The sequence below is a fragment of the Daucus carota genome, chromosome 5 (assembly GCF_001625215.2).
Source record: "Daucus carota subsp. sativus chromosome 5, DH1 v3.0, whole genome shotgun sequence".
Lineage (NCBI taxonomy): Eukaryota > Viridiplantae > Streptophyta > Magnoliopsida > Apiales > Apiaceae > Daucus > Daucus carota.
This window is the reverse complement of record NC_030385.2, coordinates 14,724,567-14,744,367: the sequence shown is the minus strand read 5'-3', so window position 1 is coordinate 14,744,367 and position 19,801 is coordinate 14,724,567. Positions and strand designations below refer to the sequence as shown.

Below are 19,801 nucleotides of genomic sequence, written 5' to 3'. Positions count from 1 at the left end.
ATATAATTTTCCTATATACAAAGTAAATCATATAAAAATTAACAATAACAAACATTGTCTGATGAACAAAACAAATATTATAAGAGAATAACCAACAAACATATATCACCGATAGTTCATTTATTGATATCATCCATCAATATTATGTCAAGACTATATTCTTCTCCCGTGTTTGGATTTGTCGACTCCCACATAACGGTCTATAACTACATTTGCTTGCAACAACCTTTAATTTTTTTTAATAACGTATAAACAACCTTCGCTTATCGTTGCAGAAGAACGGCACCACCGAGTTAGAAATCGAGCATGAAAACTATCAGAGTGGTAGGGTTGTGGTACTGAGAGAGAGTAGGTTGTGTTATTAAAACTTTCAAGTTATTATATTTCATAAATAATGTGAAACATAATCAGATTTTGAAACTTGCTTCCAATATATCCGAAACTAAAAAAGATAGTTCTAATTTTTGATATTTTTCATCCAAAAATTCCAAAAAATTAAAAAAATAGAACGGAGCGATGTGAGACGCGCCACCTACACGCCCCTCGTTTCTCCTAAGTATATTGATGATTACTTAACTGTCACGAGTGACTCATAACAATTTTTATTATGTCACATATATTTTAATATTTAATTTCATTATGAAGATAAACTTATATTATAATAATATGTGTTCTATCATTAAAATAGATTTCTAAATAAACAAAAATGTGTTTGATTTAATATATTTCTAATAAATTTGTTATATTACATATTGAATAAATTTTTAATAGTTAAATCTGTTAAAAATATAATTAAAAAATTGGTCCGAAAAAAGTAAGAATTTTTAAATAATTTTTAAATATAATAAAAAAGCTGTTAGAACGTGTTATAAATTAAGGAGGTCCGTAATCCTAAATATCGATTTACAAATCTTAACTAAATAAATATTTATATTCTTATGATCTCCTATACGAAAAATATCATAATACTTCATACACGAATTTTTTTACCAAATACTCGATCACAAATAACATGTGTTAGATATCGAATAGAATGATATTCACGTAACTAACATAAAAAATTAAGACATCTCATCCTTTTTCTTTTTCTTTTTTTTTTAATTTTAAGCAAGAAACATCTCATCTGTTAGCATATCATTTATATAAAATTTTATATCCATTTTTATACATATAGCAATCCTCTTTTACCTATGATATATTGATATTATGTGTTGGTTATTAAAGCAGCAGCTTAAACACTGTACAAGTTGAAGTAGGAAACATGGGTAATTTAAGTGAGATCGGTGATATCTATTCTGTAATTGCGTAATGGATGGTAGTTTTGGCCATCAGATTGAAAAGTGATATGGGCGTATGGGCGTGGATAGGTGGTAACGTGAGGTGCAAAAAAAAAATTTTAATTTTAATTATTTAATAATTATTTGTAAATTATTAGTGATTATTTTGCTTTGAATAGTACTAGTGATTATCTTTAATTATACACTTATGTTTGTAATCCTATGTATTTATATCTCTGAAAGGGTACAATACAAAGGTACAATAATAACCTCAGTGTAGTGGTAGAGCTCCTGTACCTTTTGCGGGAGGTTGGAGTTCGACCACATGTGCGTGTCTAATCAATTAGCAAAAAAAACTAACACAATCACCAAATAATCTCCGTCCTAAATCAGTAGTCCCACGCATGGAAAATTGCAACTACCTAATCAGACTCTCAGTACAAAATTTTGATTGCAAGAAAATAATATGAGTAGAAAATATGAAGAAGATCTTGATGGGGGCAGAGGCGCATGTGCACTACATAATTTAGAACCGTAAAACATGTTTCAGAAATATAATCAGTGAAGTATTTTTTCTGTGAGATAGATAAGTTTGGATCCCTATCAACCCCACAATCTTTCCATCAAAAAGGACAAGGACAACAGACCCAACTGCATTATACTCCTCATCAATCTTCCCATAATGCTCATCCATGGAAGATTATTACATATAGTGTCTGTTACGTAGAATATTTACGTAGAATATTTCAGAGCTAGAAAAAACCGACTGGGGGTGGGGGTTAAAAGGGACAGGTCAGGGTGTACGATCTGATCGTGATATGATGTTGATCGAAAAGACCCACTTGATAGGTTGCCTATCTAACTTGCATCGTGTTGTAGTAGGGCAGGATCAATAATGTTGTTGCACCATTGGCACGATGGTGATAGGCAACTTCCTCTTCATCTTCACCGTTGGGAAAGTAACTATGTTGTCATCCTCCACTTCCCATCTGCATAGTTAGGTGAAAATCAACATCAGAATATGATGGCGAGTGATCTGTTTTCGTCTAATGTGTTGTTATTTGCTTAACCAAATTTAAAGAGGTACGATGATGGGGTAATTCATTTTTATGAATAGAACATTTAAGTTATCACATATTTTCTGATATAAAATTAATGGATTTTATAGTGTACGTCACTTTTTAGTTATGTGGCAGTTTTTAATTGGTTCCAATCTCATTAATAATGATGGCTCTTGCATGCACAAAAATCTCCATCAATCAAAATCTTGTATCTAAATAAAAAGGAGTCTTTGGTGTGTGCCCAGGGCATAGACTCGAATGACCCAAATTAATGATCTCATAATCGTTGTTGTATTAGAAGTGTGAAATATAAAATAGAAGCTGAATAAGGTCAGCAACCTCACTAACTGGTTTGGTAATCTTATGTTCAACTAAAGTATATCTGCACAGCAGAACCCTAGTTCAAATTCCCCTCCATGACAATGGTGACTGTTCTCTTATGTATGTAATCAGTAACTTATATGATCATATGCAACCCGAACCACCCTAAGCTAGATTGCTTAATTTACACACTGTTGTGCGTGATAGAATTCTCAATTTTCAAGTTGTGAATTTGTATTGTTATAAGTCTGCATAGTGGAAGTGTTAAGTTTCTAGAATCACTATATAAGTTACCAAAAATCCGATTGAACAACTTAAACGATAAAAAAAATCATCTTGCATAAAGAAAATTCATTTTCATTGCAGGGATAGGTTCACAATGTCACAGTTACTAGGAATAGTACCTGTACTTGGTGACAAAATGATGAAGAAAAATGGAGATTTCAAGCCTCGAAAGTTCTAAACCAGGACAAAGCCTCTGGCCACCACCAAATGGTGTAAAAGTAATGCTGTTGTTTACCATACCTCTTGTCTTCTGCCGACACGGAGATTAAAAACAAGGCAAAACAAATGTTATTTCATATGCTGCTCAAGGGGGTGTACATAAAAATTACTTTAAGAAAAATACTATATATATATATATATATATATATATATATGTATGTATGTATGTATGTATGTATGTACATACCTCCCATCTCCAGGGGTTAAACTGATATGGATTTTCATAATTTTCATCATCCAAGTGAACAGAAGTAAATGATGTCATGACACACCAATCTTTTGGTATCAAGAAACCTGCCACAAATCATTGACAAGCCATAGAAATGTATCAGTTCCCAGTTCCCACCAATTGATCACCGTCTTTTTTAGCATTTTATGTTGTATTATAACACTGTATTGAAGTTTTTGGAAATGTATATTGTTTTATTAACTTATTAGGAATAAATAATAGGAGATGCATGCTGACAATTAAATTATCCTGCTGACCTTTTATTTCTACATCTTTTTGAGCTTTTCTCCAAACAGCATTGATAATATTTGCCATTCTTAGAGTTTCAGTGATCACCTATGATAAGAAAGAAATTATTAAGTTGCTCGGCATTAAGTATGAAGTAGATAAGCTCTTTCCTTTATTTATTTCCAATATATATCTACTTTACCAAAATGTCACAAATTAATATAATAATCAAATTATGTCAAACTCACATTTTGAGTAAATTGCAAAGACATGTAATCGGTCCAAGCAAATCCATCACATGATGTAGCCTTCTGCCTCTTTAGAGTCATGTTTTCTTCCTGAAATCACATTATTGCCCATTAACATAAAGTTCATTGCCGGTAAAAAGAAAAGTGAAGAAAAAATAAATTCAAGCTTGCATGTTCTTGGCACTTGGAAGTGATACAAGCACTTTTGATATTCCTCAAGAAAGGTCAATAATAGAGTAAACACCAGGTGTTAGTATAACTGGCTCTTTCTCAATTTTGTAGGAAGTCTACTTTTTAAATTGTTCTTACATGGTAGATTTAGTTCAGGAAGTTTTCATCAATATTTTGTCAAAGGCCTAAGCGTTTAATTTCAGTCATCTCGCTGGCTTAAGTAATTTAACTGCACCTCCCATGTACATTTAAAGTTCTAAATATTATTTATATAAAAATGTATCTTCCCTGCATGTCCTTTTACCATGATTCATTGCTTTCATCCTCTTATAGGAGAGCAGGAAATGCGCAGTTTTGTATGTAGAACTACAAGAATATAACTCGGAGCATTCACAAAGCGATGGTTGAGGTTGTCAACTATGGCCAAAACATAGCAATTACATATTAATCAGTCTAGAAGGGCTCCATGAAGACCTAAGATGCACAATTTATTAGGGAAATTTGTTTTCTTGATCTAAGGAAGAGCATATAACAGAACTTGGAGCAAGTGTTAGGGTTTGCCAACTATAATAATTGGGGGAGGGGAGGTGACAATAGTGGTCACAGTCAGTAAGAAATCAGATGGCCCTTTCACTACTCACCCTCCTCTAGGTCTAGGTGGACCGCATATGCCTCCTGCATCATTAACTTTAGAAGGAGGCTGTACCATTCATTTATTCTTTCGTAATTTAGTACTCTACTACTATGACTTTTTCTAAAGTCAACACCTCTTTTACATCCCTATCCCAGTCACATTCTATCCTCATTATTGAAGGTTGAAGAACTTTGAAGGATGAAATTTCATACTTCAATAGCTCGAAAAAAATTCCGGACAATACAGATAAAATTGATGGAATTATTTTAAGGTGCAGATAGGAGAGTTTATTTATATCATATATCTAAACCACTGCCATAAACTTAAGCTACACTATTTATACTGGATACGTTCGTAACCCTACTAAAACATCAAGATAACAGTTCGGAAGAATAATTGGAAGCTAATCTACAAGGCTACAACAGTTGGGTAAAGGAAATATTCTCTCTCTCAATTTATAACCATTATAACTTGATCCATTTATATATTATGAAAGACTTGTCATACCCCAATACTTGTTTGATGTTTTATACAATTATTACTAATAGAAAATAAGTTTTAGTTTGAAAGAAAAGAATATACCACAACACGAGATAGAGTGGCAGGGTTGTCGCTGAGGTATTTAACAGCTAGCGTCATGACCATGGGGACAGAGTCCTCTCCAGCAATCATCATTTCTATGATATTCTCTGTTACAATATCCAATGGCAATCCTTGCAACTGTTGTGTATTGTCTGATGATTCCTTTGTATCGCTAAGCAGTGCCTGAATGACATCAATTGGTGAACCTGAGGTTTTTTCTCCTGTTTTCGCCATACCCAAATTTCTCTCTTCCACAATCTTTCTTACCATGTTAAACAATTTCTTTTTGGCCTGCTTTCATGTAAAAATCAGGAAAAGCCATCACAATAATATACTGTACCAAAATCATGCATACAGAGCAGTGAGTTTACAAGAGTAGATTGTATGAGTTTATGTTGGTTGACCTGCAATGATTTATAAAGTCTTGTTCCAGGGAATTTAATAGGTATACATATAATACCCTTGATGAATTCTTGAAACTCTCTTTTGAGAAACTCCATATCTTCACCAGGGCCAACACTCATCAGTACTTTGACCAGAATTTCAAAAGTAATCTGCCACAATTATGAATAAACATTAACACATAGCGCTTATCTTCTTTTTTGACGTACAATAATATGCAATGGCTACTAAGATACTCAACTGGAAATGCGAAATAATACCACACATTACGCGGGATAAACATTTTCATGTACTTATTTGGAATTTGGCTACTAAATCATGCAAATATGTAAAGACAAAAACAGTGAAAAATACACACACACACGCATGTGAGGAATACTAATATTTGCATGTTAGGAATGAGCAAATTCCAATCAGCGTTCAAACTCAAATTTCCGTTGTAAAACAATTTCCACATATAAATAAATTTTAAGATAGATCATGCCGGTCAAATCACCTGTTTGGTTTCATCTTGGACGAGAATAGGCAGTTTCTTGTGCTCCCAAGTAGACAGAGAGACTTTGACATAATCCTCAATTTCACGAGCAATGCGAGATTTGAATTGAGGTGATCGAAAGTAACCTCCGATGAGTGAATGCAATCTTTTCTGAAGCGGTCCATTTGTCTGAAGGATTGATGATTTCCCAAGCAACTCCGTAACAGATTTAGGATAACTAGGTATAAAAACATTGCCATGATTTTGCAAAACAGCTTTGTTAACGTCAGGATCCGTTGATACAATTATGGGTTTTCCCAGTATATTGGTTCTGAACACTTTTCCATACCTGCATGTTAAAAACACATAATACTTTTAGTTCATCAACATTTTAAAAAAAAGAGTAAATCACACTTTGCACCACTATCTATGGGTCGTTTTGCGATTTGGTCTCATTATTTAAAACTTTGCAGGTTGCACTCATAAGTTTTTAATCTGTAACGCTTTGCACCCACTTATCACTTTCCATCTAAACCACCGTTAAGTCTAACAGAAGGGAGGGGCAGTTTGGGAAAAATCTGCATGGGGTTTAATTAAATGCAGGTTTAACGAAAAAAAAGTCTATTTTAACGAAAAATAAAATAAATAGTAAAACATATTTTATAAAATAACACATAAATATTATAAATCACTGCCAAGGATTATAAGAATTTAATAAAATATATTTTGATATTTATTTTATTTTGAATATAGAGATATGTGTTCTTACATATCCATATATTTAAAATCTATTAAATACATATATTTAAAAAATATATATAAAACCAAACAAATTTATTAAATGTTCAAAGTCTATTTTAACGAAAAAACACGTATTATTCTTACATATCTCTATATTCAAAATAAAATAAATATTAAAATATATTTTATAAAATTCTTAAACGTGGCACATGTTGCATTCGTTGCAAGGGATTTGCAGCAAATGAAGAGGTGCTTTCAAATGAAGTAGCAGGCTCCAGGGCATTAGTAGCGAACAATGCACACTGGTTTCCAGTTCGAGCTGTAGAAACATTAGCACTAACAGAAGCCCCAGATATAGCTTTAAATGTGGTTTCTGGAAAACTCTTATTGAGTTCTGAAAGATCACATATTTTTCTGACATATCTCTATATTCAAAATAAAATAAATATTAAAATATATTTTATAAAATTTTTATAATCCTTGGCAGTGATTTATAATATTTATTTGTTATTTTATAAAATATGTTTAACTATTTATTTTATTTTTCGTTAAAATAGACTTTTTTTCGTTAAACCTGCATTTAATTAAACCCCATGCAGATTTTTCCCAAACTGCCCCTCCCTTCCGTTAGACTTAACGGTGGTTTGGATGAAAAGTGTTAAGTGGATGCAAAACGTAACAGATCAAAAACTTATGAGTGCAAACTGCAAAGTTTTAAACAATGAGACCAAATCGCAAAACGACCCAAAGATAATGGGGCAAAGTGTGATTTACTCTAAAAAAAATCATAATTATAATGAAACTTGAGAAAACAATTAAATATTAATTTCCAAATTACGAAGCTGCAGACCAAGAAGAGTAGCTGAGCTAAGCTAGGGTAGGCTGTCGCGTCACTGTAATTACTGCCTGCAAAAGCTACACAATATAGGCAGCACTTTACTCAATGTCAGCTTTTATATACTCTTTGCTCATTCTCTTCATCTTCTGATTTGCCTTCCCTATGCTATATCTACGCCTGGTTGGGATTTGGTTTCGTTTGCATAGTTCGTTTCACAGTATCTTGTTAAGGCATTGAACCATACCATACAGCTTAATTCTTAATCTACGGAATTTACTGAAACTCGAATTCTCGACTTGACGAGTCTTTTAAACACATATAATACTAAAATATATGGAGAGTCCTTGAAAATGTAAAGTTTATCCGTTAAGGAAGAATAAGATCTGGGAGGGAACAGTGCATGATCTCTTCATCTTAATTAATAATTTTTTGACCCTACTGCAACTTTATTCTACTTAGTTCCACACACGGGCATAATGATATCTCATGTTATGTCCAAACAAACCAAAAGTTAGATACTCCAACAATAGTAAATACAAGAACAATATATATTATCAGATCTCTATATCACACTGGGGCTATTGTTTTTAAGTTTATCAAACAAAAAATGCGTTAGGTAATGTAGAGGACTTTAATATGAGTGGGAAATATTAAAATTGATTGTTAATAGGACCACATTTATAAATATTCTGAATAAAGGAAGGGCCTATGCGAGTTATAATGCAGTTTGCATTATTCATCTGTACTTCATATGCATGCATCATGCAAAGCAAATCTCTTTGCTAATATCCTTCAAGGCAAAATATTACTCCCTCCGTCCCACCGGGTTGTTAACGTTCACTGTTTGCACGCATTTTGAGGCTCTTATAAAGTATAGTTCTATAATGTTTTTTTAATTTATTTTTTTTCTGAATAAAAGTTTAAACATCAAATTTTTATTCAGAATTTTTTTTATAAAAAAAAACCTCATGCAACTATATTTTATAGAGGTCTTAAAAAGCGTGCCAAAAAGTGATGTTAACAATTCAACGGGACGGAGGGAGTACTACTTTACACATAATAATCTGCATCTTAATCAGAATCTTCTGCAGCGTATTTTTGAGGGTATTACATTTCTTTATGCGTTTAAAGTTAGCAACGGTTCCGTTTGTTTCACGGAAAATTATTTTTTAATTTCCCCGTGCGAATTTTTTAACAGCTCAGGGAAAGAGAAAAACCATAAATTATGAATAATATATTTCTACATCCGTTGGCTCACTGTGCGAGTGAATTTTGGAGAAAAAATATCTCTCTAACGTTTTCCAGAAAGGGTCTTGGTCCCCGGCATATAATTGTCCGGACTGTTTAAAGAACATACAGCTTCTCGACCGTTAGCTGAATATCCCGCAGTCAAGATTATAACAAAATTTTAATATTTATGATGCTTTTTAACCGCTGTACGAGAATATCCCCGTACAGCGGTTAAAAAAGCATTGTACATGTGAATTCCCATACAAAATAAATGGGAAAAAATAACCTAAAAAATCTGCTAGGACGGGGATTATAATTGAATTTGTATGATCAAGTTATATTTTGAGAAACAAACCGGAACGATGAATGGAAGAAGAGAGAGGGACATACAGAGATTTGCGTTTCTCCATGAAAGCAACAGGACGAGAGGAATATCCAGAAGCAATAAACTCCAGTGTTTCCCCGATAACAGGCCAGCCTAAGCTTCCTCTTGGAATTTTACTACTCATCTCCTCTCCTTTCTTCCGCTTCAATACATTTTTGTACATGCTCATGTTCATCCAGCTTCTTCTAGTATGTTCCATCCGAGTTTCCATATGCTCAGCATCATGAAACAAGTACCATATGGCAGCTGAGATTAGTAGTGATAACAAACTCCACGCCCACGTAACCATCATCATCGAGCTCTTTATCTATCTATATGCGTGTGTCGAGAGGGAGAGAGAGATGGGAGAGAGAGAGATTCTGAAATTAGTGACAAGTCCAAATCTAATTGTCAGTAGACCCAGCACACAAGATGTAGTACGTCTCTTTATCTCCGGTCTCTACCCTCTCTTCTTCTTTTACGTACTGCTCTTGCTAATCTCGTATAAATAAAGTACGGCCACTTGATTTTGTTTCAAATGTGTCGAGATATCTTTCTAAGATTGTTAATAAAATAATCATGATTTTGAGTTTTATTATGTACATAACTTTTTCCATATCTTTTCTATAATAATAAATATAATCCGAAAAATATTACTTAAGATGAATATCTCAGATTTCTTTTTCTCTTTGTTTATATATTTGCAAGAATATGCAATAAATTAATTTTCTAAAAAAAACTAATTGTTCAATATTTGCTTACGGAAATAAATTTTGTTATTATAGAAACAAACAATTATATTCAAAATATTTATATTGGATGCATGAGTATTCTAATTCCTTCTTTGCTTATTTTGGTTTTCGTATCTGCTCTGGCAGTTAATACGTGATGAAAAAGATCTCAAGAGCATCTTGTTGACTCCTAAATATAATATAAAAAATGTGGCTTTTATTAGCAATTTAGGACAAACTCCAACAATACTCTTTACATCTCTTCTCTATTTCATATTTTATTCATATATTGAACTTCACTATAACAAAAAGACAAAGAAAGATGGAGGTGAATTGGAAAGAATGATTTTTTTATTGTGAAAAAATAAGTTAGGAGCTATGTGGTGGCTCTTAACTTTGAGGAGAGAGGAGAGAGAAACAATAGGCTCTTAGTGATTTAAGAGTCACTTAGAAGTCTCTTGGAGCAACATTTTTCCTCTCTCTCCTTAAATCTCAAGTTAGGAACCTAAATAAGGAGTCTCTTGGATGCTCTATGAACTAAGTAATAAACAAAGAGTATTTACCCGTACTGTATCCACAAAGAAGATAAACCTGACTCATTCCTAACATATCCTACCCTTAAACACCATTCATCACAAAATATGGGTAATATGTAAAATATAGGTATTTTAATTTCAATTTCCTTTAACAAAAAATATGACAAATAAAAAATATTTAGTCAATTTCAAGAGGCCCATAGCAAAATTTTATATAATCTATTATCATATTAAAATAATAAATTCTATAACGCACTCTAACCCACAACCCATGAATTTAGTGTTAGAAAATGGAGTTTTAAGTTCATAATTTTATTATGTTCTTGTTGTTAATTCCATAATCTAATGATTGGAAGTTGTTTCTAGATATCGGAACTTAAACTTTCATGTATGGGTTTAAGAATTTTCTTAATGAAATCCATAAGAGAAATGAAGTTGAAGTTAGTAGCTTGAAAGAGTTTGTTTTGAGAATGTGTTATTTGTCCCACATAGAAAGAAATAAAGGGGATGTTGGTTTTATATAGTATAACACACATGGGTAGTGCATAACTACTAAGGTGTGCTATGGTGCATGGTGTTTTCACGAGCCCACGCGTGCGCCGCCGCTCCGCCCCGCCACGCTTCGGCTCGAGTTGGGTCGAAGGGCGATTTGGGCGAATGTCTCGGCGTCTCGCGTACGCGAGGCGACCTGGGCGGGGATTTTATTTCGGTTTTGATTTAATTTAATTAAATTATTTAATCAGTTGGGCTGGGTTAGTGCTTCTGTTGGGCTCTCTTGTAGTGGGTTCGATTCTTATGGGCCGAATCAAAGCCAAGTCAGATACACTAAATCTGGACATGTAACTGATGATAAATTAATTATATATATATATATATATATATATATATATATATATATATATATATATATATATATATATATATCGAAACGGCTGGTTCAATGTGGGTTTTAATGTATAAAAACCGTTATTATTTTATTTAAATACAAATCATACGTTTTTGATTTATTTATTTAATTGGACGGTTTTTATTCGATATTAAATGGAGGTGTATCAGTTACACTTAGCCTCTCCTATAAACAGAGGCCTAAGCAGCTGATTGTTTACACAACACACCTTACATTCTCTCTTTCACCTTACCTCTCTACTCTCTCTCCATCTTCCATATACAAGTTAGTTAGTTGTTTTTCCGGCGAGTGAGGAGTCAATCGTAGTTGAGCTTTGGAGGTGCTGTAATTCAAAGCTCAGAGCTGTTTTATCCTGGAGGAGGTGTTGCAAGCATCCCCAGTGCAGCAGGTGGGGGCGATAATCTCTTCAAGAGCAGTCAGGTCTTCGTATAAGGCCTGACGACTCAGCTGTTCTTGTATTTTCTAGTTGTGCATGTTGTTGGCTCAAACTATGGCTACTGGTACAACTTCTGCTCTTTCTCTATTCTTACAGTCACTGATATGCATGCTTTTTACCTTCACGTTTTGTTTCGACTTACTTGGCCTTGGCTTGTTTAATATGATATATAACTGCCTCTGTGTTGCTATAATAGTCAATATTTCCAACATTCTTGAAGAGATTATTTGTTATATAATATTTACCATAATGTCAAGCGAAACCGAGGTTCTTGTTGTTGGTGCTGGTAGTAGTTCTAGTGCATCTGTTGTGGCCATTGATTGGACCACTTACAGTTTTCCACAAGCCATTGAATTAACTGGCTTGCCAGAGAAGTTCAATGGTGGTGTAGGCTTTTCTCGCTGGCAGAAAAGAATGAAATTGTGGTTGACTGTAAAGGGTCTATGGCCTGTTGTGGAGTATGAGAAACCAGTGGTGGATCAAGAGAAGGCTGAAACTGTTAAGGGCTTTGCGAAGTGGGCTGAGAAGGATGGTGTGGCCAGGGCGGCCATTTTGGTTGCTCTCACTAACACATTGTTTGATGTGTATTCTTCTGATGCCTACTCTGCAAAACTCTTATGGGAGAAGCTGGACCAGACACATAATACTGACTCTCAGGGTCTTGAGAAGTATTCTGTGGCTAAGTTCCTTGAATTCAAGCTGGTGGACAACAAGTCCATGACTGAGCAAGTGCATGAATTCGAGATGATAGTGCATGCTTTGAAGGAGTCCGGAATGGACCTCCCCGAAAAGTTCAAGGTTATGAGTGTGATTGAAAAACTTCTGAAGTCTTGGGAGGAGTTCCCTCTCTCCCTGAAAAGACAGTAATGAGAGATCACCTGGACCAACCTTATGCTAGACATCTCGATTCAAGAACAACACAAGTCCAAACAAGGACATGTGATGCCAACTGAGCCCGGGAGCTCGAAGGTAAATGTAGCAACTGTAGGACAGAAAAGGAAGGGTGTTGCTAAGAAAGTTAGCGCTAATAAACCTAAGAGTGACAAGGACAAGGCCAAGAAACCAAAGGCAAACAAACCGTGTTGGTCTTGTGGGCAGGTTGGGCACTGGAGTAAGGACTGCCCTACAAAGAAAGCGAAGAAGGCTGAGGTGGTAGCGCAAGCGAATGCTGTGCTTGGAACTACAAGTGGGCCCGTAGTGAACATGGTTGTTGGTGAGGCTACGGCTTCTGAAACCAACGCAGATCGGTATGTTTCCTACAACCCTGTATTATTTTCTACCTATCTGTCAAATGAATGGTTGATAGATACTAGAGCTAATGTGCATATTTGTGCTGATATTAGTTTATTTGTATCTTATCAACAGAGTCATAGCTTGACGGTGATGATGGGGAATGCTAGTGCTGCTCAAGTACATGGAATAGGAAACGTAGACCTGAAGTTCCCTTTTGGACGTATTCTATCCCTAACTAGAGTGCATTATGTTCCCGACATGCGTAGAAATATAATAAGTGGAAGCTGTTTAGTTTCCAATGGCTTTGAAATTTCTTTCAAATGTAATAAAGTAGTTCTTATTCACACTGGTACATTTTTTGGCAAGGGTTACTTGTCAAATGGTTTGTTTGTAATTAATGCTGAACCCGTTTTGGGTACATTGAATAATGTTATTCTTCCTTCTGTGAATTGTGTTGAATCCTCAAGTTTATGGCATGCTAGACTAGGTCACTTAAACTTTGGTGCTCTTAAGAATATGATGAACCTAGAGTTGATTCCAAAACATACCATAGAAAAGAATTCTAAATGTCAAGTATGTGTGTCAGCTAAACAAATAAGGAAACCTTTTCATAACATTGTTAGGGATTCAGACTTGTTAGATTTAGTACACACTGATATTTGTGAATTTGGTGGTGTGTTGACTAAAGACCAGTTTAGATACTTCATTACCTTTATAGATGATAGTAGTAGATATTGTTATGTTTATTTACTTAAACATAAGGATGAAGCACTTAGTAAATTCATTATATATAAAACTGAAGTAGAAAAACAAACTAGTAAGGTACTTAAACGTTTGAGATCTGACAGAGGTGATGAGTATAGAAGTAACTCCTTTAATGAATTTTGTGAAAACAATGGTATAGTTGATGAAGTTACTCCACCATACACACCTGAGTCTAATGGGGTCGCTGAGCGAAAGAACAGAACATTTAAAGATATGATTAATAGTATGCTTATTAACTCTGGGTTGCCTAAATACATGTGGGGAGAGGCTCTAAATATGGCTTGCCATATTTTGAATAGAGTTCCTCTGAAACACATGGATAAGACACCTTTAGAGTTATGGAGAGGCAGGATGACTAGTCTTAAGTATCTTCGTGTGTGGGGGTGCCTTGCTAAGGTGCTTGTCCCTGAACACAAGAGAAAGAAACTAGGTCCAAAGACTGTTGATTGTATCTTTCTGGGCTATCTTGAGACCACTACAGCTATGAGATTTTTAGTAATAAAATCTGACATAGATGGTATAGTGGCTAACACGATAGTTGAATTTCGTGATGCTACATTCTTTGAGGATGTCTACCCTATGAAGACTGGTATACCTCAAGAAACCTATGATAAGGATCCTACTCACACATCAAGTTCTATTCCCGATCATGTGGAAAAGATGACAAATGTGGGGGCGGAACCTGGTAGTAGCTCTACTCCTAATGAAGTAGAGGAACCAAGGAGAAGTAAGCGTGCAAAGGTAGTTAAAGATTTTGGAAGTGATTTTATCACTTACAATGTCGAGGACGAACCTTTAACTTTCCGACAAGCTATGGACTCTTCGGAGTCTAGGCATTGGAAGGGTGCTGTAAAGAGTGAAATTGACTCTATTGTTTCTAATGGAACATGGGAGTTGGTTGATCTCCCTCCTGGGTGCTCTACTATTGGGTAAGTGGGTCTTCAAGAGGAAGTTAAACCCTGACGGCTCAATAGATAAGTACAAAGCTAGACTGGTGGCAAAGGGGTTTAAGCAAAAAGAAGGAATTGATTACTTTGACATATACTCTCCGGTTGCTAGGATGGTAACAATCCGTATGCTTATAGCATTGGCTTCCGTCCATGGTCTTATCATCCATCAGATGGATGTAAAGACGGCTTTTCTTCATGGTGAACTTGAAGAGGAGATTTATATGGATCAGCCTGAAGGATTTGTTGCATCTGGCAATGAAAGGAAAGTATGTAAGTTAATCAAGTCCATCTATGGCTTGAAACAATCTCCCAGGGATTGGCATAATAAGTTTGATGATACTGTATTGCCATTCAGTTATATAGTTAATGAAAGTGATAAGTGTGTCTACACCAAAGTTAAAGGTAGTGAGTATGTCATCTTATGCCTATATGTGGATGACATCTTATTGTTTGGAACTAATATTGAGATTATTAACGAGACAAAAGCATTCTTAAAAAGGCACTTTGAAATGAAGGATATGGGGGAGGCTAGTGTGATTCTTGGAATCAAACTGATTCAGTCAACTGAAGGAATAACCTTGACTCAATCTCATTATATAGAGAAATCTATACTTGAGAAATATGGTTATTCACAGTGTAGAATCGCTAGTACACCCTATGATCCTAAAGTTGCCCTTGTCAAGAATACTTCTGGAGTTCCTCTGTCTCAGTTAAGGTATTTTCAGATTATTGGGAGCTTGCAGTATCTTGCTAACTGTACTAGACCAGATACACTACTAGAAATATGCTAATACACATCAGTTAAAAACTGATGTCCCGCAGATTTGTAACTGATGTTACTGTGGGCGATGTTAAAGGTACATGTCTTTAACATCAGTTAATAACTGATGTCTAAGGTTGGATTTAACATCGGTTCATACACCCTAAATGATGTATATTATACTATTTAACATCAGTTCTGTAAGCTTGGATGATGTCTATTGTACTCATTTACATCAGTTAATAACTGATGTTAAAGTTTAGTGCCTTTAACATCGCCCACAAAGACATCACTTGAAATTTTTGCTTACATCAGCTAATAACTGATGTCTATAGCCTTTAACATCACTTCAACTTTAAAGAAACTGATGTTATAATATTTGATTAACATCAATTCTTTACTCATTAACTAATGTAATAACATTGAATTAACATCATTTTATACGCCAAAAATACCAAACCAAGAAAACAACCAAATCAACAATTGAATCTTATTAATGCATATATAAAGCAATTGTACTCTATACATCCATCAAATTCCAATCTCACCTACTATACATCCATCAATTCCAATATCAATCAACTACTACACATCCATCTAATCTAAATATAATGTAAAAACTATAATTAATGGTGTAAAAACTACTTGTATATAATTAAGGGTCTCCAAGTGAAGACGTCGAGTTCCTACATAGAAGCAACTGCAATAATGCGATTCATTTGCTCTGCATCATACATAACAGCAGATCAATAAGCTATTCAAGATTTGTGCTTGTGATACCAAGGACATTTCCTGCATATATACCACCACGCACCTATATCGGACAAGAGAAGTATCAAGAAAGGATCAATTATACTCATGCATTATGTGTCTAAGGCAGTTTCAAGTTTTAAAATCATATATGAATCAAAATCAATGTATAAATAATGCATAGAAATATAGACACATACAGAAACATATAAATAAGGTGCAGCCTGGCTAATAACTTCTATTATATTTTCTAGCGGTTCTCTCTTAATATTATATTCTAAAGCTTCTGAAAATGCATATTGTTTTTATCTTTTTTCTTGCTCAAAATTCTACTACTACTACTACTTATGTGATAGACTTTTCTGACAGTTTTGAGATTATGAGGAAAAAGAAGTTACAAAGATTCTGTTAGCTCTTTTGAACACGTGTGAAAGAGACCCAAAATGACAACATACACCCTTAAAATAAAGAGAACAAAGCGTAGCTACCAGAGGCTAAATAAATTGATCGATACGCAAGAACTTTCTGATGTATCAGAAAATGAGCATTATGAAAACTGAACTCTACTACTAGTTGTCTCTTTGACTATATACTAACAAAAAATGTAAACTAACAGAATCAAACCGGATAATTTATTTGTAACAAACTCCAACTAACTATCTTAAGTAACAACTTGGACATCTGAGCTGGCACACAAAGAATACAGTTCTTCGATAATCAAACAAGAAGACAATAAATAATTCTAGTTCTTCGATAGTCAATTAAGAAACAGAGCGGATAGTCAATTACGTGAATAAATTATAAGTTTTAACCAATTATTCTATTCACAGAAAAGCATACTTGTTAGCCTGGGAAACTTTAGCACCATAATCTAATTCACAAATGGAAAGCAATGGGCATACTCTCCACCAAGCATCTGCACTTGTAGACACATATCATCTATTACAACTCCAATTTGCTCACCAAAGTATGTTTCTTGAATAGTCAACAATCTGAATTGGCAAAAAAAAAATCACAAAATCACATACAAGTTTACAAATCACATGCAGGCAACAATCTGATCAAAGTGTATTTCTTTGGAAGTTTTTGTGCACTTCATATTAAATCCTCTTAACATGGACATATACAAGTCTACAAATCACATAGCCTATATTAAGAGTACTAATATCTTAATGCGAACAACCACATTCATTTTCTATATTAGGATAATTTGTTGAAAGAAAATATAGTAAATCAAATGGTCTAGGTGTGAAACTGCAAACAATAAACTGTGACTAGAAATAGTGCAAGTGGAGCATGTTTTCTTGTACTTCCATGTGGTTGATTTATCAAAAATACAAACTTGTTTTATTTGAATGTGTTTGTATATATGTGTTTCTAACTGTGGGCTGATCTATTTTAACAAATTATAGTGCTGCTCCAGAGTTGGTTGGTTTGCTGACAGAGCTTACAAAGAAATACAACAATCTGAATTGACATGCAGGCAAAAATACCAAGAAATACAAAGAAAGAGGAAGAAACTTACAAAGAATTTTTCTGGTCAAAACTCTAAAACACACCATAACACCATCCATTCTCACAACACAGATTCTTCAGAACCTTTTTAGCAATTGAATCACTTTGTTCTGAACACATTTTCACAGATCAAGCCCAAGAATGCAACCCCTTCTTCACAATCCCAGCACCAACCTCAAAAATAAACACAAGAGTTGCTAATTTATGCTGTGCAGGTAAAAATATTTTTATTCCATGTAAAGCAGAATATTTTTATTAATTACAAGAATATACCGTGTATTCCTTCAACGTGCAATTTGATCAGCCTCAACAATTGGCTTGAAATATTTCTGACTATCACTACTCTGTATGACAATAATAGCCACCTGCTCTTCACTCAGCCCAAAATATGGTTCATTCAAAACCAAAAGAAAATACCACAAGTAATACAAATCACAAGCAAACCAATTCAAAAAAATGATAAGCACACCAAATCAATTAAATCATAAGAGATAAATTACAAGCAAAGTGGTAATTAATATCAGTAGCCCTCATATATATACAAGAACACCAAAATCAAGAATCTTCATATATACATAATAGCATAATATTAACCAAAAAAACAAGCAAATACACCATGTATACACCAATCAAAGTTTACCAAGTCAAAAAATAAGCTCCCAATCCACTGATTAAGCTCAAGCTTCGAGCCTCCACAACAGAGCAGCGACTAGCAAGATGTACGGAAGACATGTCGGGACTTGAAGAAGTAGGGACGGGATCGAGGGTTTACAACTCTTGGAGCGCCTAAATAGGGATGGAATTGAGGAACACGCCCGTGGATTCTTCTGGAGGCGATTTCTAGGGTTCTTGAGCTCCCCTCTGTGTCGGGGCCTTTTTTTGTTTAAATGAGTATGTTGAGTGTGTCTGAATGATTTGTTGTTTTATGTTTTATGTTTTTATTATATTTGTGTAGTTTTTTGTTTTTTGTTTTATGTTTGTAATGTGTTGGGTTCTAATGATTTTATGTTAATTTATGTGTTTGTGAGTAGTTTTAGTTTTATATTTTAGTTAAATAATTATAATTTTTAATATTTTTTTTAATATTTTAAAGTTGTATATATGATTTAGTTTTAATATTTTAAAGTTGAAAAATTATAATTTTTAATATTCATTTTTAGTATTTTAAAGTTGTGTATATGATTTGTGTATTTTAAATTTTTAATGATTTTGATTATATAAATATTTATATGTATGTGTTTGTAGTTGAATGATTTTAATTTAAAGTTTTATGTTGTGAAAATTGGAGGGAGACGAAATTTGTTGAAGGGAGGGAAGTTGAAATTTTATAAGGAAGAGAGATTTTTGATAAGGGGAAATGGGGTAGGAATGGTGTAAACTTTTTTAAACAGGTACCTTACACATCAGTTGCATAAATAACTGATGTCTAAAGTACTTTAACACATCAGTTTAAGTGAAAATGATGTTAAAAGCATTTTTAACATCAGTGGCAATTCTAACTGATGTCTGAACTGCGATGTCTATTCCCCTTTTTCTAGTAGTGATATCTCATATTCTGTGTCTAAGTTGGCTAGATATACAAGCTGTCCAAACAGAACACATTGGGATTCTCTTGATAGAGTACTTAGATATCTGAAAGGCACAATGTACCTTAGTTTACACTATAGGAGATTTCCTCTGGTGTACTTGAAGGGTACAGTGATGCAAGTTGGATAGCTAAGAAGTCTGGTTCCAATGGAGTGACTGGATATGTGTTCACCCGCAACAGTATCCTGGAAGTCGACTAGACAGACTATTGTGACTCGGTCGACATTTGAGGCTGAGTTGTGTGCACTTGATGCCACAGGGACGGAGGCTGAATGGCTACATGGGCTTATGTCCACGTTACCTGTAGTAAACAGACCGCTTCCTGC

The 19,801-nt window shown here is 34.2% G+C and overlaps 1 protein-coding gene across 2 annotated transcripts; it reads right to left on the bottom strand.

The window, feature by feature from the left end:
• Nucleotides 1–1,650: 1,650 nt before the first annotated feature.
• On the bottom strand, nucleotides 1,651–9,850 carry LOC108219828 (3-epi-6-deoxocathasterone 23-monooxygenase CYP90C1). Of its 2 annotated transcripts, none has more exons than XM_017393362.2 (9): nucleotides 9,332–9,850; nucleotides 6,154–6,481; nucleotides 5,660–5,809; nucleotides 5,256–5,546; nucleotides 3,869–3,958; nucleotides 3,650–3,728; nucleotides 3,351–3,457; nucleotides 3,064–3,194; nucleotides 1,651–2,266 (listed from the first exon to the last, which is right to left on the bottom strand). In XM_017393362.2, the coding sequence occupies exons 1-9, from the start codon at nucleotides 9,619–9,621 to the stop codon at nucleotides 2,167–2,169; spliced, it is 1,566 nt and encodes a 521-aa protein (XP_017248851.2). In that variant the 5' UTR covers nucleotides 9,622–9,850; the 3' UTR covers nucleotides 1,651–2,166. The 2 variants fall into 2 exon arrangements, with proteins under 2 accessions (XP_017248851.2, XP_017248852.2); XM_017393363.2 differs by having other exon boundaries at nucleotides 2,022–2,266; nucleotides 3,064–3,191; nucleotides 9,332–9,757.
• Nucleotides 9,851–19,801: the final 9,951 nt, after the last annotated feature.

What these genes read in the sequence shown, in the direction of transcription:
- LOC108219828 (XM_017393362.2), bottom strand. Translation starts at nt 9,621, where the DNA reads ATGATGATGGTTACGTGGGCGTGGAGTTTGTTATCACTACTAATCTCA. An exon ending in ATGGAGAAACGCAAATCTCT is followed by an intron (nt 6,482 to 9,331) that starts GTATGTCCCTCT and finishes TTTAACATGCAG; the next exon opens with GTATGGAAAAGTGTTCAGAA. An exon ending in TTAACCCCTGGAGATGGGAG is followed by an intron (nt 3,195 to 3,350) that starts GTATGTACATAC and finishes CCGTGTCGGCAG; the next exon opens with AAGACAAGAGGTATGGTAAA.